The sequence below is a fragment of the Nipponia nippon genome, unplaced genomic scaffold (genome assembly GCF_047370975.1).
Source record: "Nipponia nippon isolate SJK-2023a ecotype South Korea unplaced genomic scaffold, ASM4737097v1 scaffold_3, whole genome shotgun sequence".
NCBI lineage: Eukaryota > Metazoa > Chordata > Aves > Pelecaniformes > Threskiornithidae > Nipponia > Nipponia nippon.
Window position 1 is genome coordinate 8,108,624 of NW_028262347.1, and position 21,808 is coordinate 8,130,431.

Genomic DNA, 21,808 nt, shown 5'->3' on the forward strand with positions numbered 1-21,808 from the left:
GAGGTACTTGCTGATCTGCAACGGATCTGGCTACCTTCCCCAGCTTGATGGAGTTTTTGGTGTTACTCTGCTAGAAAGGGGAACACAGTACCTTGCAAATTAAGAGGAAAAAATGATGAGGTTTTTTACTCCTAGTGAATGGTGGGAGTTCAGATTGCAAGCACTGACAGCCATATATTCATGGAGATCCTCATTACGCAAATTCAAATCCTTTCTCTTCATTTAGCAGTGGTGTATGCTGCAATAGCTGATGCTGTGGGAATTAATCAGACTGAAGTCGTTCTCTGAAGCTCTTATTCTGGGCTTCCGGCTTAAAAAAAATCCCTTTGCTGTCAGTGGTGAGTCAGCATTGCCTTAAATCTATAATTATCATTTCCCTCACTTCACTGAAGACTGAGCCCACCCCCCATCTTTTTAACAGATCCCTTTTTGCTTTGAAGGGTTTATAAGCTCTATCAGCGCCAAAGTTATTAAAAGTGAATTTGACACCATGGAGTTTTAAGGCCTGGAACCTGGTTCACTGCCTTCTGGCAAAATCCTTCCCAGAGTCAGGAATTACAGACCCGGTAGAGGTGATTACCAAAAAATACAATAGGACCCTTCCCTGCAAGTCTTGCTCTGACAAAGCTCTTACTAGAGGTACGGAGAGTTTGATGTGAGCTGTCATTTCAGACCTTGCCAGATTCAGTTCTAAATCATTCAGTATATCTTAGAAAAAACATACTCATTCTCCTTCTGGCAATAATTGTCTATTTTCTTCCAGTGAGGCCACTATAAATAAAGCCTCAGAAACTGAGGGCTATCATATGCCTTCGGATGGAAGTGTCTTGCTTCAGGTCCTTGTCACAGTTGGTAATATCAGTCCTGGATTTACGTGACTGAGGGAGTATTTCACCTTTTGTTTTAAATCGAGTTTCTAGTGTTTGCACTTGCTGAAAAGCGCATGAAAATCATCGCTGGCCTCTCTAAATGCTCTCAAACTGGCAGCCAAATAAACAAAGCTCAACATCATTCTTCGAGAACCAAAATTTATGGTTTTCAACACAGTCTTAAAGTCTGACAGATGAAAAGGGAGGCAGAGAAAAGCTGAGTCAGCGTGTTTGGATTGCCGATGCCAAAAGGCAGAGTGCCTGTGATGGGGAGGAGCTGCTTTACCTTCACGCTCTCCCCACCTAACCCTGCCACTGGAGTAAGGAGATTCTTCACCCGCTGGCCCCAAAAGCTGCCTTGTAGCAGTAAGATCCGGGAAGCTGGAGATCAGGTTATAACTGAGCAGCCAACAGACTGCAGGGGTTTTAGGAGTAACTCAGCTAAGCCATGCTTCCCTTTGAAAAGCTTAATTAAATGTGCTAGTTCATGAATATTTGACTTTGGTGGAATTCCTCTCCCAGGCTCCATTGAGAACAAAACTAAAGAACTCCAGCTGTTTATTTTTTCAGCAGAAGGAAAATGCCAACAAAACGACAAACAGTTAATTCCCTGGCTGAACAGAGCCTTAAACCGCACAGTCACACCAGCTTCAGTCTCTCCTCTTACAAAAATAAAAAGGGAACTCAAGACTGGAATATACACAAGTGTCTTGAGACAAATGCGTCTCTGCAGACAATAGCTTTTCTGTGAGTCCAGTCCCGCCTTACAGCTGCTGCAGGCCTGTTTTCACAGCCACAGTTCAGGGCACTGACCCAGCACATTGTGGGAGCAAGGGAAGAGAACAAACACTCCCTGGCAAACTTAGAAAAACATAATTCCAGCTCCCCATAGGTAGGGACGAAGGCTCTTTTGTTTAAGGACTGGGGAGCAAAATGCTTTCATCTTGTTATTGCAGGGCTAAGATGGATAATTGTGATGCTTTTCTCTTCATTAGGAGAGATCTGAATTTGGATTCCTACTGAAAAGGAAAGCAAGTGGCTGTTTGCAATAACGACACAGGGCAGCAGCAGGGCTCAGATGGCTCAAGGGGCTCCTGATGTGCTCCCTACTCACACAAGTCACTGCACTTGGTCACCAGAGCGCTTGGACTGTCATGGTCCTGTTGGTCACCCAGGCTATTTCTGTTACCTCTAGCAAAGCCAGGGCTGAACTCTGAGGGTTTAACCTTTACTCCGAGTCTGAACTAAGAGCACCAACTCTCTTGCTGCTTCCCTGTCCTGATGGATATTAAAAAAAAAGGCATTGTGACCAACTACAGTCATTTAAAGCAAAAATAACTGTAAGACTGATGGTTCCTATGTGATGCATGCTGGATGTCTTAAGCGACCCGAGGTGGGGACATGGGGCTGGAAGGGAAGGGCACAGCCTCACCTCTCCCTTAGGCAGGATTTTCTGCTCATCCAGTTTAAAGGCAGTTCCTATTCTTCTCCTTACAATAGGCGGCTCCTCCCCAGGATCTAGGGGGTATTCTCGTGGCAGCTTTCCTGTGAGCTCCTGTAAGCAGAAAATGCTGTTAGTGATCTGGGAAATCCTGCAGCAGAGCAAAGCGCAACACTGCTCTTGAACTGTGACCATAAAATGACAGGCGTTCATTAACAACATACCCAGTTCAGCCAGCTGATAAATGTACAGGAGAGCACCCAGCCCCGCAAACGCGTCCCAGGACCTGACACTGAGGGTGGGTAACTTTTCTTTAACCTGTGCATGAATACAGATTTTTGTGGCCTGCCCAGGGTAGGTCTGTAGGTGGTGCCCATCCCTAGGGCGTTGGGGCCTGGGGCTGAACAGACTGCAGCACACATGGCTTTCATCTCTGCTGCAGGGTGAGCAGGAAAGAGGAGCTTCTATCTGCTGAGCTACTTCTGAGAAGGGGGTGAGCAGATCCAAGAGCCTTCACGCAGGATGCAGGTCTGCTGAGTCAGAAAGCCCCACTGGCAACAGCCATGCAGGTTATGACCCGCACAGAAAAACATTCCCACCTGATTCATGATGTGTCTGAGAGGAATGCACTGAAAATGGCCACTAAAAGCAGTGCCTGGTACCTCATTACCTGTCTGCTAACACTTCATGTATCAGAGCCCCTTGCAAACCCTGGTGATGTCATGGGCAGCTTTGGAGCGATAGCAGATGATGCTTTGTCAGAGTCATGGGGTCATTTGCAAAGATTTATTCAAAATCTGAAGCAAACCCCACAGAACTGCAGAATATCTGGAACACAGGAAGCAGCAAGCGCCAATATTGATGTTAATGCTCTGGGTTTGTTTTTTTTTTTTTCCCTGGACTACACAATACAGCCACACATATCTGAATTGAAGGCATTCAAATGCCTACAGAAAAAGGCAGGAGCCTCACTACGAGCACAGCCCGACTCCTTGTACTCAGAAGTCTGCCCACGAAGGACAAAAGGCTTTTGTGTTCCTTAGCATCAGCCTTGAGAGGATCCAGCTGGCAGAGTAACCTAAATCATCTGAATCCCAAAGAACAGCAGCTGACCTTAATGCAAGTGTGCAGCTCAGGCCCCTGCCTGCCCTGGCCTCTCCCCCGCTCCCTAATGGGGTTTTTCTTTCTCCTCTTTTCAGGTCACTAGGAAACAAGGACCTGGCCTTTTCAAATCCTTCCTTTAAGCAGTTCCCAGCAAAATGGGTTTGCAGCACAGCTCTCTGCCGACGCACACAACCCCCTTTTGCGAGAGGCACTGTTGCAATGTCTCATGAGTCCCGTTCCGCCTTGCCCCTCCAGCCCTGTGGAGTTATGTCAGCTTTTCTTCTGCAATGCGTTCCTTCTAGTGTGATGTGGCTCTAAGCACTGCATCAAGAAACAGATTCCTGTATCCTTTCCCGAGGGGAACAAGGATATTTTCTTTATAACCCCTAACTTTATATGAAGCAGGGCAGTGGGGAAAGAGTTAATATCTTCTGTAAAATGCCCAACACTGGAGCAGAACAAAATTAATGTGGGCTACCATGCTGCCTCCATAAACTGAAAAGTATTCATAGGCACGGTCCTGAAACGTAATCTAAATTAATAAGTAACTGGAGTAGTGATGGCCCGAAGTAACCTGATGCCACTGTTATGAATGGCTCTGGCCATGCTTATTTGATTATGCCCCCACTTTTAACCCTTTTTTATCTCCCCGTTTGCAGCCTTCTCCCTCTGTTTTGGCCATTCCCATGCCAAAGCAGAAAGGACGAAGGGCAGGCTGGGAGGAAATACTTCCAACTGGAGGCTGCTGATGGATGAGATGTAGGGTTGCAAGACAGGGTCAGATTCCAAGTGTCCATCAATTGCCTCTCTTGGATCATCTACAGAAAGCACGAACACTTTCTACCAGCTCTTAAGGTGCTGACAGATGGGCTCTGGCCAGCCTTGCTGCAGCACGTTAAGGAGATACTGTTCCTTACCACTGGCTCCATGCCCCAGCGGGAGCTTTTGCCTGCATCCCAGTTGCTTGCAAAGTGCCTGAGGCTGCACTGCAGATGGGGCTGGAGTTAAAGTGAAGGCACTGGGCTGTGAGCTCCTGCAACTGTGGCACAGGCGCATCTTCCCCTGCACGGGTGCTGCTGCAGGGCATTAGTCATCGGCCGTCAGGCGTTAGCTTAGGGTGTTAAATTCCTCCAGGGCCAGTAGAGCCCTGCAGACCCTGTCCATCCGCCCCTGAAGAGCGTGTGACTGCTTCCTGCAGATGATCTTAGCTCTGTACTCAATGGACTTACGAGACTGGATCTGGTACCGCGACCTTTATCAGCACAAGTTGTTTGCTGAAGTCAACCAGGACTTCCCAGGAGGGAAAGGATTGCTCATGTGGAGTGAAGGATGGGAACTGGGGCAGCAGAGATTTCTCTTGACTTGCTTTGTTGAGAGGTATTTTCCACCACTTATTCTTGTTGGTGTTAAAAGTATAGACTAATTGAAACAAAGTGCAATGAGAGCTGAATCAGTGACCTATTTCCCCCATTTTTGTCAAAGGCGAGATACACATCGAATATTAAACAACAACTGGAAGATCTCAGTGCCACTGTCTGCAGCCAGCTTCCTGTTGTGTTACACATCACGATTTGTTGTTAAATTCAGATTTTCAGGGCTGGTAAACAAAGGAAAATTGCTGAATGACCCAAGTGTACGCTGCTGCTAATCTCCGCGCACATCTGCAGCAGGACTGTGATTTCCCCAAACATTAAATTGCTCTCTAAACTGGCCTCCTGTGTACTCCAAGAATGAACTGGAAAGTGAGTGGGAAGGTTATGAGATGAGTTCCTGAGCTGTCCTGCCTGTCTTGTGATGACCATAGTGGTTCCTCTTCGCAAGGTCTGCCACCACACTGCCATTCCTCTCCAGGAGTGCCAGAGCTTATTGCATGAAGGGAGTCTACATGGAGCAGATAAGACCTTGTGTGCTGTATGCAAGAATGTGCTGGGAGAAGAAAAGCATGTAAGGTCAGGCCTGCTCCAAGATAAAAGTGTGTGAACCTGGGTTTTTTTTTTTTGCTAATGAAGTCAAAAGCATTTGAGAAGTGATTACCAGTACACAGGACAGCCTTCTTATGCCATTTAGGTAGCTGCATATTCCCACCAAAGTCAATAAGACGCCTGGCTGAATGCATCTTAAACACAATTTCAAACAGCAGACATGGATGCTGAGCACCCTCCTAGCCCCAAGCCAACCGGGTACCCAACTGACATGGGGTCCCCTTCTCTGGGAGGAAAATGTCCTGTGACATTGCAATCTGGAGTTGAAACAGCTGGACCTTCCTGAGGCCTTTGTTCAATGGGCTTTGCAAGAGGTGACTGTGGAAGAAATCTCTTCTCCTCACTCCACACCACCTCCAAACAACGAGCACGCTATAACAATGCAAGCAACAAAGTGTTACAGGTTATAAAATGTCCATTGCCTACCGCTTCTCGGAGACACAGTTTCTTTAGCTCTTCCAAGCGTTGGCGCAGTGTCTCTTCCAAAGCTTCTTGCCTGGATTTCAGTGCAGCCAGCATGTCTTTCTTGGCAGACTGAGAACTATCTGACTCTTGGGAACCTATCAATAAACAATGATTTCACTAGGCCAGCTGACAGCAGAATACACATCTGGAGTGCTTGTAATTTTACCAAGGCCTGGATGCAGTCCTTCCAAAACGAAATCAGACTATGACATGAAGCAGGTGTTACCCAGTCATGTTTGTTTACAGCAAATTCTTAATGTTTAAGCTAACAGAGAGATTGGACAGTGGGGCACACACAAAGACATTTGTAATCATTATCCAGAAAAATAAAAGCAACAAAATTATTCATGTAAAGATCCTAGAAAAAAAAAGACATACCGTTCCCATGAAAGTTCCCAATGGCAAATAACAGTACAGTTTATGAAGCCCTGGAGGTGCATTTTTGGGAAATTAAGCCTAGGAGAAACCATTTGACAATACGGCCTACTTCTTAAGAACTGCTATTATCCTAGTGGCCAACATTTAATTCAATCCACTTACAGTGCCTGTTTTATGAAGAAATGTAATGGAACAAAATTACCTACCACGATTCCTGTAAAATACACCAAAACAACAATAACCCATAGGTCCTTCTGGGACAGTAGCTGTTTCTTGTGAAGAAGTAGGTCAAAATATTTAAACTGGATGTCCAAATGGCTTGACTTTTCAAGTGGCAAGTACCCGGCAACTTCCACTGAAGTGAGTCCATGCATTAATTCAGACTTTGTTGCTCAGATGTCATGACAGCATTTGTAACTTCAGCTCTTTAGGGGAACTTACTGATGGCGTTCCTGATTTTATTTTAGTTTGGGGTGGTGCATCAATTGCTATCCAAGATCTAGCATCTCAAAGAAGGAGCGATGTTGGTTGCATCCATTTTGGGGTCCCCAACTTGAGTAGCTGATTTTTCAGGATGTGCTTAGCATTTAACCTCTTTAATGCACCTCTGGGCTCAGGGATGAGTTTATAGCAAAGCCACTACTTCCCTCTAAACCCCGCGTTTGCATAAGCCGAGTGCATCCTTTCATCACAGAGTAAGGACACGAAGGTTATGGCCGTACTGTGAGACAAAAAGCAAGCTCAAGAAGGGGTAAATGCCATCTCTACACACTTTTCACTTGTATTACTGGCTGTTGTTTAGCTACAGCTGTAGTTCAAAGCATCCACCTTAGGTTTACAGGAAGCTGAGTTCTGGTATCTGAGGTGGATTCAGCAGGAGCGTCCCATGTCTGTCCACAGACGACATGGGAGCTACAGCTCCACACACTCTAAAGCTCTGCCCCACACACAGCTCTGGAGCTCAGCCTCAGTCTGCATCTGATCCGTTTTTAATGGGATAGTGGGTCTTGAGCTGGGCTGAACGGACAGGGCTGCTGTGGCTAAGGGGTTGCTGTTGCCTCAACAGAAGTGTCTAGGTGATGTAAGTATCTGAGATGTCTTCCATGGGGTGGCAGATATGATCCAAGACCCTGTGAGACCCACGCTCCTTTGGACTGGCAGTGGGATACTCTAACCCACCTAAACCGGCACCACACACCTACGTTTAGACAGCCAGATTGTGCCCAGTGCTTTGTGGGGACTTCTTGTGGGGTACCGTAGGTTTATGCCTGCAGAAAAGCCTTTGACTTGGCAATGCTTTCAAGGGGGTTCCTCCTAGTCCTCAGTGGTTCCTCAGTGGTCTCAGCACCCACTGTCCCAGGGTGACTATGAGAGGCTCCCCTGCCCCTCTAAAGCAATGGCACAGAGAAAGCAGGCCTTTATTATCTGTAGGAGTCAGATACAACAGGACGCCACATAGAGTTTTCTGTGCACCTGTAGGACAGGGGTGAGAGGGGGTTTCCAGATGCATTTGCAGCTTGGCCTCCAAGCCTACAGTGAAGATGTTCAGCCCAAGGAGGTTGAAAACGTTGCCGCCATTTCACAGAGCTCTGGAAGGAACCTGGGAACAACTCTTTGTTTTGGCAGCAAAACAGAGTGAAATTTGTGCTTTCAGCTTCATCTTTCATTGCTACTATTCCACCAGACTATTAAAGCTAAACTGAAAGAGGACTGAGGCAACACATGCCATGAAACAGCTCTGCACTGGCCCAGGGGGAGCAGAGAATCTCACAGATCTTTTCCATCACTATTTTCTGCAGCTTTCCTACAGGAAGACAACTGGCACTAATTCTGTGAAACGCCACCCCCCTTTGTTACACCTTTTCTTGGGCTGTCCTGGAGTGGGGGAGGTGGAAAAAGGGCTCTCTAAAGGTCAGCCAGGTTGAGCATCATCAGATAAAGGAGGACAGCTTCATGGTAAGATGTTTGTTTAGTTGCTGTAGTCATCCTCATTTCATTGGGGTTTGCCCTCATAGAGCAACAAAACTCAATTCTGCAAACACATCTGTGCTGCGAGAACTCGACAGGATCTTCTAGAGGAGCCTTGTATTTGCACTGTTAGGGAAAGCCCTCTCTAGCATTTAGTAATTCTTAATAGCAACCTGGTGAGCAGTTACTAGCAAAAACTCAACTGCCGAATTTCTTCACTAAATTGTCAACAAACTGCTGAGTCCTGGTAAAAAGTTGCTCATGATTCCAGCAGATGTTTCAACCTTTTTTTTTTTTTCCTTTTAGGACAACTTTAATGACCTACGTTTTCCTTTCAACTGCTCTTCCCCTTTCCTTCCTCTCTCTGCTCCCTACCTCCACACCAGCCTCAGATTTATTTTTAAAAGCTATTCGTTTTTGCACTGCGGGTTGCCACAGCAGCTACATAGATGCTGAAACATTTAAAAGCAGATGAATAGCCTCAGCCCTGGCCAGATGCCTGAGCTGATTCGGGGTGTGCCGACAAGAAGGAAACGAATGGCTTCTGGCTGAGCTGGTACGGACCCAAATCAAGCACAGACAGTTCACGGCGTTTGCTCCAGCTTTGCTCACCCTGTGTGAGAACCATGCTGGTCTCAACCCTGATGCGGCCGGTGACAGCGTCCAGTGAGTGCACATTTTGCCATCTTTTTCACCCCTCCCAGAAAGCAAAGGAATTGGGGGAGATCTGGAAGCGCGTTGTCACATTCTGAGTTAAGGAATGGGATTACTGCTGAAACCAAAGGCAACCACTCCTTGGCACTGATGGAAAAGGTTGATTTGAACTGGTTCAAGTGTGTCTTTTCGTCACAAACTCTTCTAGCATTGCGAGGGTTCAAAGGCCAGGGGACAGGGTGCTCAGTTCATGGCTTGTGATGCTGAATTTTTTTATCTTGACCATACCTGACTTGGATGATCCCTTGGGCATCCTGCAGGACTTACTTATTTCTTCAGACCTTCCTGAAGCTTCTCCTTCAGAAACTGTTCTGTTCTAGCTTTTTTTAAAAAAAGCTTAACTATTTTGGGGTGTATTATTAGATTTTTATGGGTTGGATTCTCTGCTTTTTCTCACAGGTGAAAAGCAAACGGAAACTTGATCAGTCAAGAGAATCACGCCCATGCAAGATGCTTGTAAAGGAGCAGAGAACAGTGCTTTGTATTGCTGGGGTGCCTACAGCTTCCATTAGAAGCTCTTTATTTATAAATATGTATTAATCCAGCCTTAAGCAAGGCTGTGACCACAGACCCACTTCTAAACCCAGTGCTGACTGACCCAAAAATGTCAGAACAAATCAAAAGACCATAAAAACAACCAAAGAAATAACCAAAGACCAGCACAAACCAAACCAATCAAGCAGATACTACCTTAAATCAGCCTTATTAAATATGATGCTCACTGAGTCATGGCTGCCCAGCGCCTTCCAAAGGGAATCATCAACAGAGAAAAATCAGTCCTGAAACATCAGTCCTAACATGACAGACTCCTGCTGCGACAGAAATGGTTGACTGGGAGGCTTGCTCAGGTATTTTATCTCCCACAATTAGGGCTAATTCCTAATGCGGTAAACCAGGGAAATGTTGCTTAAATATGTAATCTCCTTGGATAGCTTTTGAAGCACCTCTAAATACGGTGAACCCTCCACGCTACATCCATCTGCCGGCTCCAGCTCGCCGGCGTTTGGTTGAGGTCCCCGTGGAAGGCTGTCCCCCGAACCGGGAGGGGAGGTCCCCCCAGGCTTGCTCCATGCCAGAGCTCGGGATGACTCACTGCACCAGGATGTCAGCGCACAACAGCCAGCAACCTCCGACGGCCGCTATCTCTTGTCTCTGCCAGACAAATAGGATATCCTCCGCGGCGCGCGGGAGCCCAGCTGGAGCTGCTCCGCACAGGATGCGCTCAGTTATCCTGTGGGCGACTCGGCTTCGCAGGTCGTGCTGGAGGCTGTGCGGGTGCTGTTTATCCGCTCCAACGCCCGCTGGGGAGGTCCAGCTGGGAGATGGCCCTGCCGGATGGAGCGGCGGGGGCCAGGGAACCGGCTGGCTGGGCTCTGTCGTGGCATTTTCAAACGTAAACAGGCCCCTGCACAGGAAACCTCCACCGCTAATGAAGGAACGGGGCCTGGGGGGCCGGAGGCTCCTCGAACGTGTCTGCAGAGCTAAGGCAGAGGCGCTCCTCTGTGGTCTCTCCTCTGCCCACTGAGATGAAGAAGGTGGTCTGGTGTTCAGTCCAACAATAACCCAGCAATAACAGGGCTCCTCACTAGCCAGGAGTCCTTCAGAGCTCTTAGGGGACAGACTGAAGAAAAAATCCACCTTAGACCTAACCTGATTTCGCTCCAATAATTATCTCTGCTGGCTTTGATTAGAGTTCATGCCAGTGTGAAAGTGGAGCTTTTATTCCTGGGCAAATCTTGCCCCAGATGTCCAGGGATGGCCCAGAGATCCTGAGCAGAAGATCCTTGAGCTAAATCCCAGCAGCCCACTGTTTTGGGGGCTGCCTTCAGAGCCAAAATGAGGAAAAAAGTTAAAGAGCAAGCTTGTCAGAAAGGCACCTGGGAGCCTCAAGTATCAAAGTTACAACTCTGCAGTGGACACAGACTGAGATCGAGGGCTTGGGAAACATGGAGGAGCTTAGGCTTTGGCCCTGAATTGCTGTGACCATGGGGAAGAGTCACTGCCCCAGTCACATCTCCCCTCTGCTGTGTCTTGAGACTGTAAATGATGTGGGGCAGCGACTGTCTTGCACTGCACAGCAGGATCTTGGCCAGACAGTGTGACAGCTGGAAGCAACAACAAATATTTCCTTGCAGCCTTGCTGCAATCCCAGGGGAGACATGTCAGCTTTGGCCTGCTCCTCGTGGCACTGATAGCCCCTTCAGTGAGGAGGAGTGGGATGGAGAGAGGAAATGGCTACAAGTAATTTCCAGGACAGAAGGACTGAGAACAGTAGGGAAGTGGGGGCAAACAGAGATTCAGTCCTGCCCTTGTGATTTTGAGTCACTCTGGGTATTTATAGCCTGGAAACCTACTGCGGCCACTTAATCATTTGCACTTATTCTCTCCAGCGCGCAGGCTGTGCCGCGATAACCCATCATTGTTGTGACTGGGTGCCGATAATCTTTGGCACAATGGGAGGAAATGCAAAGGCCGGGACGGAGCCAGTGGCTGTGCCCAGCGGGGCAGGCAGCGAATGCCCTCTCCCGTCCAGTGGGACAGGGCTGGGTCACCTCTGCCAGCCGGGCTCGAGGGAAGGGGCTCTTGGAGTAGAGGGGTCTGGGTGACTGTGTGGAAGCAATTCAGGGTCTCCAGTTCCCTGGTATCTGTCCTCCTCTGCCAGACAACTTCTCTCTATGCTTCCTTGTAGCTGCTGGAAGGCACACAGCAGCAGCAAACCCCACAGCTCTCCTTAACATTTTGAGGAGAGCCCCGTCCTCACAGCTGGTAGGACCTAAAGGCAGCTCTGAACACAGGAACCTGGAGGGAGCCATGCTCGCCTGGCCCACCAGCAGCACCTCGACTGGAACTGAGGTTCACAGAGTCCTACGTAGGCGTCCAGGTAGACCGATCCACCTACCCAGGCCTGAAGAAATGACTCACCTGGTCAATGAACTTTGCACAGGTCTAGTCACTAGTGCAGTTCTGCTGAGTCTGCAAACCCCATGCTCAGCCAGAAGGGATTTGAGCAGGGAGCAAAAAAATATAGAAATAAGAGCATGGGCAGCTCCCAGTTTGGTATTTCCATCCCCGTAACCCTGATAGGTGCTGGCCCTACAGAAGCTTTTCTGGGCCTGATTTTCTTCTGGCTTTCACCTGGCTACTGCTCTCCCAGTGTGAGAGCAGAAGCAGACCCCCATGTTTTTTTCCTGGAAGGGGAAAAGTCAGTGTATTAATATGAAAACAGGATTACTACCAAGTAGCTCTCACAAACTTAGGAATGGTGCCCAGGAGGCTGAGATCTTGGAAAGACCTTAAGAACTTCCTTGGGGTACTTAATGTTATTTACCTTCCAGCAGGGGAGCTGGAAAAAATGCCAAACAAACAAAGAGCTCCAACAACCCGACACCAGTCTGGGAGCTGCTCAGCTACTGCAACTCCCTAAGCGATGGGAGGCACAGACGGTGGATTGTACACTTCCTCAGGAGGATCTAAGGAGCAGAAAGGCATCTCTGTTTGCAGGCAAGGCAAGGAATTGCACAGCAGGCTGCTCTGCAGCTCTGTAAGCACTGCTTATTTTAACCCCTTGCTGGACATTTTCCAGGCAGGAGAGGGTGGCTTTTAAGAGAGATGAAGGATACAGTGATGCAAAGCTGATCTACTACACCAGCGTACGTTCAGTTTTAAAGCATGTGTGTTCTTAGATGGACTCTTCCCTTGTCAAGCATGAGGAGGTTATTCTCTGGTGTTATCTCAGAACAACGGTTTTCGATGACTTGACATGACACTTAACAGAGGGCATTTAATTGACTGGAACTGTTAATTATAGTGATACCAGCAACTTTGCCCTCCTGAAGAGCTTCTTACCTGAGCAGCTTCAAGCTCTTCGCAAACTATCAAACCTCGCTTTGCTCCTGGAGTGACGCTTAGCACTGTTTTACACACAGCTTGCCCCGTTCAGACTGACAGAAGACTTTCAAAGAAATACAGACAAGTTCCTGACTCCTCTTCCCTGGTCCTTCTCTTCTGATGCTCTAGCTCTCCTCCATATCAACGTCTCTTGGGTTTCTTTCACAGATTATGTCTTCCTCATAACAGGAATGTGCTCTAAGCCGCAAAAAGAAACCTCTAGGTCCCCACACTAGTATGGTGGAGAGTGCCAGGGAACAGCTCTTTTGAGCCTGGGACACCAGACAAATTCCAGCAACAGAGAGGTAAAGCAGATGTGTGCTCTGTGAAGAAGCCACCCTGCCTCAACACTGCTGAAGGACATCACCAATTCCCAGCCTCAGTTTCCCCAGTGAGCTGCACTGGCTGACTGCTTCCTCACTGCTGGTTGAGGGCTCCTTCACAAATGCATTTGCCTAGGGATTTGCTGGGTGCCAAGGAGTGATTATGGTAGAAACTGCGAAGACAGACCAGGTCTCAGCTGGAAAGTGAGAGGCTGGAGATGACATCCCGGGGCCAAAGAGGAAACGAGCAGCGGTAATGAGAGAGGAGGAGGCTGCTGCCTGTGCTGTTTGTGGGGCAACGTGCTGAGAGACAGACTGACACCTGGACAGACAGAAAGGCTAAAGGGAAGTGACTTTCATTGCTGCAGTGCAACTTCTGGCTGCTCCCCATTATACCACAGCCACGGCCCTTCCCACCGTATTCTCTCCAGTTACAGGATAAAGGACCTACCTGATGACAGAAGACTCCCGCTGCTGCCGCTGATAATTTTGCCTTTACTCCCCATGTTGGCCAGCTTTGAGGTCTTGAGCGTTCCAGTTTCGGTCAGGTCAATCGCAATCTCACTCAGGCTTCTTGCAGCATGAATCTTGGACTGGACATGGACACAGGAGTTAGTAATGATCTAGCACTTCTTTAAAGCTCACAGAAGGAAAAAGTCCTTTTGCTGTGGCAGGAAACAGGCCTCCGCAGCAAACCTGAATTATTTTACAAGAATAGAAGCAATCTGGCACGGTATTCACTGCTGCACTTTTTACATCCTTACGTGGGTACAATTCTGGCATCGCTTCCTGTTGTTTGCTATTTTCCTTGCTTTGCCATGCACATTTTTCCCCCTTAAACAAACTATGTATGGAGTCACTGTGCTACCACATACAATAAGAAACCTTCAGAAATGCCAACATAATAAAATACAAAGCCCAAAGGCTAAAGACCATCTCTAGCATCTGAAGGAAGCCAGGAGGGGCCTTTCCAAATCTGCAATGAGCTTTGGACCAAGACACAGTGAGGACATGGCTTAAATGCGCTGTCATGAGAAACTGGAAGAAAATACTGGCAGGAAAACATGTGCAGGTTATGGTCCAGACTAATAAGCCACGGGCAATGCCCCTACTGTGAGGGACCTCTTCAAAGCATTAACGTTACTCCAGTAAGAAACAAGAGCTGGCCCCAGCTCAGTAACTAGCCACACCACGGCAAGGAGTCAGCCATTGTACACCACCAAATGTCAACAATCTAGGCACCTCCAGAGGAAAGTAAACGTGCATGCTGTGTAAACCTACAGAATAGAACAGAACAGAACAGAACAGAACAGAACAGAATAGAATAGAATAGAATAGAATAGAATAGAATAGAATATTGTATTATATTTCAGTTGGAAGGGACCAACGATCATCTAGTCCTCCTCCTATCTTAGGGGAGAATGAGTTGACTTCCTAAGACGTCATCCCTTCTCCATGGGCGACGGAAGGATTTGAGACAACAAGATGCCCAGGAAGTTCAGGTGACAGAACTCCAGAACCTTCTCTTCGTTGAGCAGTGAGCTCAGTTGTGGTTATGCCCACAGAGCCAACAAAGGCAGAAAATGTTCAGAGCAAGGGGGTTAGCAGCACCGAGCAATGAAATGAGCATGGTGGCTGCTTGCAGGGTTGGGCTCACTCAGTCTGAGTGGCTGCCTTGCCTCTGCAATACAAACCCCACTGTTAGCAGCTCACTGTCTATCTCCAGTCCATTCTCCTGGCAGCCTCTAGCAGGTGCTTAACGTGAACAAGAGGATCAAAAACATTGATCAAAGTTCCTAGGGATGGCCCTTCAGTTATATCCCTAGCACTACCAGGAAAAAGAACCCTACATATGAGGGTGTCTTGGGTGGCCACAAGAATTTTTCAGTCCTTTTTGTGACCAGTACAGCCTTAGGATCACCTTAAAATAGCAACTGCCACATCAGAACAACCCCAAAGCCCCTCTAGTCTTCTGTCTCATTTCTGACTGGGGTCATCTCCAAGCACTTCAGAAAAAAATATAAGGAAACTTTTCATTAAGCCATTGTGGCATAATCTGTCCACATGGAAAATTTCCTCCTGCTTCTTCTGAACTAATGCTTATGCTCTGAGCTCTATTCTATGTATTGGTTGTTGAATTCACTTCAGGTAACAAACCATGCTAACAAGGAGGAAACTGCCAACCAGGAAGAAGCCTGCTGTCTGTAACATGGCATGCAAAGATGACCGCTATTTCATCTCCAACCTGGAAATCAGCTTCTTGCTCGCTGACCCTCATGTGAGCTCCTCAGTCATGGATGAAGGGAGCTTGGAGCTCAGCCCATCGCCCAAATCTCACAGGTCTTGTGCTGCTGAGCTTCAATTAGCCTGGCCTCGCAGGGCCACAGACCTGCAATTTCTATTACCCAGAACCCAGAAAGTTGTTGGGACGTTGTGCTGAGGCTCTCCAGCCGCACAAAGACTTCTGTTCAACAGGATGGTGAAGCCACAGTTCACCTGAGCATTCACCTCCGCACCTCCTCAAGGCCAGAAGAGACTCTCAGCCCGAGTCATACAGTTGAGGTGACGGGCACATCATTACAGTGCTGACAAATCAGAAGCTTATTGACATCCACGTACCAGGGTGTGATCTGTTCCCACGGGAACTAACACGAGATGGGACTACAAGGAATGCTTGCCATGATGGGATTTTCAGTGTTATTTCACATCCTCAGGAAGCAACAATCATTTTAACAAGAGCGAAGGCTGAACTGATGGCTGAATGCTCAGCACGCTGAGCTTCACTCTTAGTTCTGTTACTGATTTACTATGGGGCTTTGGGTAAGACACTTAAGGTTAAATCTTAGTGATCCCCTGCCTGTTTGCACATCAATGAAATAATAAGGGAAGTAAAATGTCTCCCTTTTGCACACTATATTTTTAAGATTAATTTAAGACTTCAAATGAAGACAGCACTGGGAGAGCCTCACACTGAAAACACTCTCAGAAGTACTACCATAATTTAATATTCTTGGGTATTTATAGCCTCTATCATTACCATTCAGAGGTACCCAAATGCCTCACAAGCTTATTTCCACAACAACCCCAAGAACAGGGCGTGTGCACTCATTTATTTGAGTGCAGAGGCTGAACTACCTGCCAAGATGTCAGAGCAGATCAGGCAACCAGTACTGACCCTCTTAAACTAATGATACAACCAGTTAGACACCCCTCATTTCCATCCGTTCCTCCCCAAACTCAGCCCCAGGAAAAGGACAGCACTCTTAACTTCTTGGATCTGAGGTTCGTGGTCAGAAACAAGGTTTGTGAAAGATGTTCTCCAAATAGCTCTGGAAGGTTAGTTCTAGGTGGAGAGGAAGGTCCCTGCTTTTATCTAAAGAGATTGCCTTCTACCTGAGTTTTGATAAGGAGCGTGAGCACAAAATGCTGTCTTGCTGCAATGTCAGATCTTTGGAGGTAACAAGTCTTCAGGCTGCTGCTGTCCTGGTGATTTATCCCCTGCAGGCGCATACACGCTGTATAACCCTACATATATGTAGGGTTACGTATACCTTGTGTAACCCCAGGAACAGCCACGCTGATCAAACCCGGTATCTGCCTAACCCAATACACTGAGTCCTTGCAGCGGATGTCTAGGAAAGGTACAAACCCCAAGCCTGCACAGACAGATCCTGCCCTCCCGCTCTGCGAGGCAGTGGTTTTCCTGTATTTGTAGGATAGTTACAGCGAGAAGCCCTGTAGTTTATTTCCACTCATATTCAGACTGCAAATTAGAGCACGCTCTGGCCCTACCTGTTTGACTAGGCACTAACTAAAACGCTGAGTGAAGGCAATGCAACTGGAGGCTGTGGTCCAGGCCAGCACGCCAAGCCAGCGGCAGCTGGAAGTGTGCCCTACAGAGGGCAAATGAAAAAATAGTCTAAGACCAAAGCCTGGCATCCCTGGAGCCAGAATAGAGGAAAAGCAAACCAGAAGAGAGCAGATAGGGGATCGGCAGGGCAGAGTGATCTTCCTCCGCAGAGGGTGCAATCCAAACCTGCTGAAGCCGGCGGTGAAGGTTTTGGATCCGACCACAGTCGTGCTAATGGTACCCTTCACTAAACAGTTGGGATGGAGCATCTCCTGAAAGGAATGGGGTTAATTTTCCATGCTGCTCAATCCCTGCTGCCTCTGCTGCCTACAGCAATGCCAGTCAGCATCGGGTGGTCTTGTGCTTTGGACAGCCACTCATCGGCGGCAGGAATCAGACCAACAGCTCATTTCATACAGGCCACTGAGCAGAAGCCAGCGCGAGGCCTGGGCTAGACTTTGTACTGACAGCACAATAGTGGAAAGCTACATTACATCCCATTAGCGCTCCCTCGGGCCCTGCAGTCCCTCCAGGCTCAAAAATTTTAAAGCACTTAGTGCAGACCTGCCAAGTCTCATTTACATGGAAGGAGACTGGCTCATTCATGAGGCATTTCAAAGAATGGGGCCAAACTGATCCCCAGTGTTGTTCTGACAGGGTCAGAGGGTGAGGAAAAATCCATCAGTGAAATGAAGAGTAGATGGACACTAGGGATGAATTTATCCCTCTTCCTTGCAGTGATGGGGCTTTGCTGCAGGTGATTTTCTGAAACCCTTGGCCTATTTTCTACCAGTTCATTCAGCCAAAAAGCCTTGCGCTTGGAGGAACGTGCTGTTGGAAATTCCCACAAAAAGAGACTTCTCAAGGCTTCTAGGTCAAATGTTTGATTGACTCGGTGCAGTCAACAGAGCAAAGACTTGCCTTGAAGTCCTGCTGCATCTGCTTCCTGAAAAAAAGGGAAGCTGACAGGAGTTCTGCATGCTGACATTTTCACTTGGAAAGCTGAGGATCTTTTCAGTCTCCATGTTACGCTTCGATTGCAGGGAGAGAGAGACAGATCAGCGGGGAGCAAGATGCTGGGAACTCAGCAAGCTGGCAGGAGTTCAACGCAGAGTGAGGCTGCAAAGAAGGCTGGGACCTCACTGCCTTGCAAAAGGGTCAAAATCCAGGCAAAGCTGATTTTATTTCTTTGTAAAATCAAGTGAAGGGGCTTTTCCAGTGGAGCTGCGGCATAAGGTCCAAATCCAACTGGTGCCCAGTTATGTGAGGAGCATGGAGTTCAAGCTTGCTTTATCACTATGTCATATCTCCTGCCATCTAGTCTACATCACTGGAGTGAAGGCTCAGTTGCAGTGACCTCCAGCAGGCTTTTTCTTCTAAGTTTGTTTTTATTTTTCTTTCTTTTGTCAAAACGATATGAAATGCCAAGTTTGGACATGAAAGGAGGGAATCTCTAAGTTTTGCTTTGAAGTTGGGGATTTAGCTGAAGTGGGGACTGAGATTTAAGGGGATGCGAACCCATGCGACCTGAAACTCAAATAAATGTTTGTCTAAGCCCTTGAGAGCCGAAACGAAGACATTTCACATTACCCCACTCTGGAGTATGTTTTACTGGTTTTCAAAAGCGAAGCACACATGGGTACGGTGTCCTGAAGTGACCAGCGGGATGAATTGAACAGATCAATTAAAATTGATGGATCTATCAATCTTGACAGTGTCACGTCAAAGATGAGGACAACAGACTAAAACACCAGCTCCCTTAAGAGAAAGGGACAAAAATATTTGTATGCCTTAACTTCAAAGCCTCAGTGTGACCACTGGGATTATTGTGACAAAGCACACTGACATGGTCACAGACGTGACAGGTTGACAAACGAGGGCTGGTGGGTGGTGCTGTCTGTAGGAGTGTGAGAGAGGGGAGATCAGACTGAAACACAATCTGCCAGCAACAAAAGAAGTCACTGAAGGGAAGTCCTGGGCATTTAAGAGACCCAGTTTCTTACCAAAGAAATGGGAGGAGGAGGGAATCTCCTTTTGTTTGTTGGTTGCTTGTGACCTAAATACCTTGCAGCTAGATCAGCAAACCCATCTGGCTAAAAGTAAAAAAAAATAAACTGTTTGTTTGGCGAGTTGTTTTTGTTGAGAGCAAACCAGAGAGAGGTATGCATTGTCCTGATGGTGCTAAGAGGAGGGGGACAGGAAAGCATTACCTGGTATCGGGTGAGTGTGCAATTTTGTCCATATTCACAGCTAGCACTTAGGCAGGGGTGGGAAGTTAGCTACATCCCTAAATTCAATACAGCTCACAGCAACTAAGATGAATCCTGTTTTTTTTTTAGATGGGACACGGCCAAAGTGGGTGTAACCATGTGTTCTACCCAAGGCATCCCAAAGTCCTACCCACTCTACAACGAAGTCACAGAGATCATGATGGGGAAAGCAATGTCAGAAGGGTTTAGAGTGAGCTGGGCTAACAGCACACTGATGGCCCTTCACATAATTTCAGCAAGTCAATTCAATTCATTGAACTGGAAGAAAAATAACGCAGCAAAGTAAAACAGGAAAAAGGAAGATTTTTCTGTCAGTTTAGTGAGCTAACCTGGCTCATGAAGGGACCTGACAGGGCCAGGGCCAGGGCCTGCACATGGGAGGGAGCAGCCCCTGCCTGAAAATGTGGGCTGTGCTTTCAGCAATACTAAGATGTTAAGCTTGTTTCAGACATTTTAAGGAGTATCACCCTGCAGACTCCCGCCATCTCACCAGAGATGGGGGTCAATGCAGGCAGCTGTATAAGCAGGTACCCGCTCAAAACACTTTTTATCTTTGTAAAGTCTTACACTAGCATGCTTGTATGGAGAGGGGTGTCTGTATGGGAAGTCTCTCTTCTGTCTCAAAACGATCTCAAAGTGATCAAAGCAATCTCCTGCTGCTCTGGGTATGCCTAAAATTACTGTTGATGAAAGGAATTAGAGGGAAAACACACACTCCTCTGGTTTCAAGATGGTTTCTTTTGTGTATTGAGCAGTCCTTTGTGCAGCACCAGATCAAGACAGTTCCTTGTAAGGCCAGGCTGTCAGCATCCTGCCCCTCTCCTGCTGCTGTGAGATTCTGTGTGGAGAGAGAAATAATATCCCTACCCCTTATGTCTAGGAAAATACGATAGATAGTAAAAAGCAAGGGACAGCAAGAAGGATTCAGAAACAGGTGTAGAGCGTGAAGCTACTTTAAACTCAGTTATTGGAAGATGCCCTAACTTTATGACAGAGTTCAAGAACCAGAAGACATGTGGAAACCATCCAGACAGGGAGACGACCCTATCTGCGCGCAAACTTTGGCTCCTCCAATTTGTCCACAGTTCAGTACAACCTTTCCCTCAATCCTCACTCCCACAGACATGAATTCAATACAAATTCCCTCAACCTGGCCAAAGCCAGCAGATATTTTGAGTCAATTTGCCTTTTTTTGATCTCAAGTGGAAAGGGAGGATAGGAAAGGAGCCACCATCTGGACTTGACCTTGCTCGGACCGTGGGGAGTGAAAAGGAGTCACCCACTGCAACACGCACTTCCCACCTCCAACGTGCTTACCTTGCTTTGCTTTCTGTCCAGGTAGAACTGATGTTGACTAATGGCCATAGCCCAGATAGACTTTATTAGTGCTGGACAGGCGTACCACGTATGCACAGCGATGCCACTATGCCCAAAAGTCCTCCTGGTCACAGATGCCCTGGAGAGGAGAAAAGAATGAACTGGGGTTACACCAAGGCTTCCTCAGGTAGTTTTCTGTGGCAGAACCTATCACAGACTTCATGGTAAAAGCTGCTGTCTTTACTGCACACACCCTTGTGCTACTGGGAAAAAATGCTTAGAGAACAGCAATAAATAGCTGCTCAAGCCAAGAGAGCATTTACTTTAAATAACTCCTCAAGTTAGCAACCTCTAGAGGACTAACAGTAAAGACCATCAGCTCATGACTGAGCTGATGCCGACCTGCTGCGTGTCCCAGGGGAGTCACTAATGCCAAAGCATGCGTGAATCCTCTGTGTCTCATCACATGCTGAAATACCTAAGGCCAAGTCCTCACACCTTCCACTGCCTCTGGCTTTGGATGGTGGCTCTCAAATATTAGGACTCAGGTGGCAACTAAAGATCCACAGGATCAATGGCTGCTTTAAGGAATGTGGGAGAGACCCTTCAGGTACCTTGATTTCCCCACTTGTAAACAGACATAGGAGGACTTGCCATATGGTATGGGAAAGGGGAGCTGTGAGATTCGGAGAGGGCTGCCTAGTACCCTAGAGAGAAAAATGTTACTCAGCGATTAGCTGAGTGAATATAAAAACAGGAAAAATAAGAGCGAAATGTTTCCTCTCTGGGACTCCCAATTGTCCTCAAATATTAGCAAAAACCACAGGTTAGGTTTCCTCATGCTTTCACAGCTGTACAAAATGGCTTGATTACTCCTCCCCACCCCTCAACTCTAACCCCACCAGCAGAGCCCCTGACACCGGCACACACAGGCTTGCAGCGCCCTGGTCTGCAGAAACCCTCCTGCTTGCAGGGGTGTAGCACTGGCTGGAGGAAACCAAGCCACCGATCTAGAGAGCCCCAAATCAATGAGGTTCTCCTCTCCCGTCTGTTAAGAGGAGTCTTGTGGTGGAGGACGATTGTGAAATGAATGCGAGCACCGGTACACAGGCTAGCTCAGAAACGTCACACTTTTGTTACAGCCTTTCACGCAAGGACGTGGATGGTGAAGAGCGGCCAGTGCAAGAGACAGCCCGGGGAGCAGGGCATGCTGCGGAGGGGCTGCCACAGTCCACAGCC

General features: G+C 47.6%; 1 protein-coding gene across 5 annotated transcripts in view; it reads right to left on the bottom strand.

Annotated features, from left to right (window-relative positions):
- FRMD4A (FERM domain containing 4A) overlaps positions 1 to 21,808 on the bottom strand; it is a 386,480-nt gene that overhangs the window by 16,529 nt on the left and 348,143 nt on the right. For all 5 annotated transcript variants that reach the window (XM_087764139.1, XM_087764138.1, XM_009467272.2 and 2 more), the window contains 4 exons: positions 20,570 to 20,708; positions 13,584 to 13,725; positions 5,823 to 5,956; positions 2,302 to 2,424 (listed from right to left, as the gene is read on the bottom strand). In XM_087764139.1, coding sequence (XP_087620265.1) covers positions 2,302 to 2,424; positions 5,823 to 5,956; positions 13,584 to 13,725; positions 20,570 to 20,708 — 538 coding nt within the window. The remainder of the gene's footprint in view (positions 1 to 2,301; positions 2,425 to 5,822; positions 5,957 to 13,583; positions 13,726 to 20,569; positions 20,709 to 21,808) is intronic.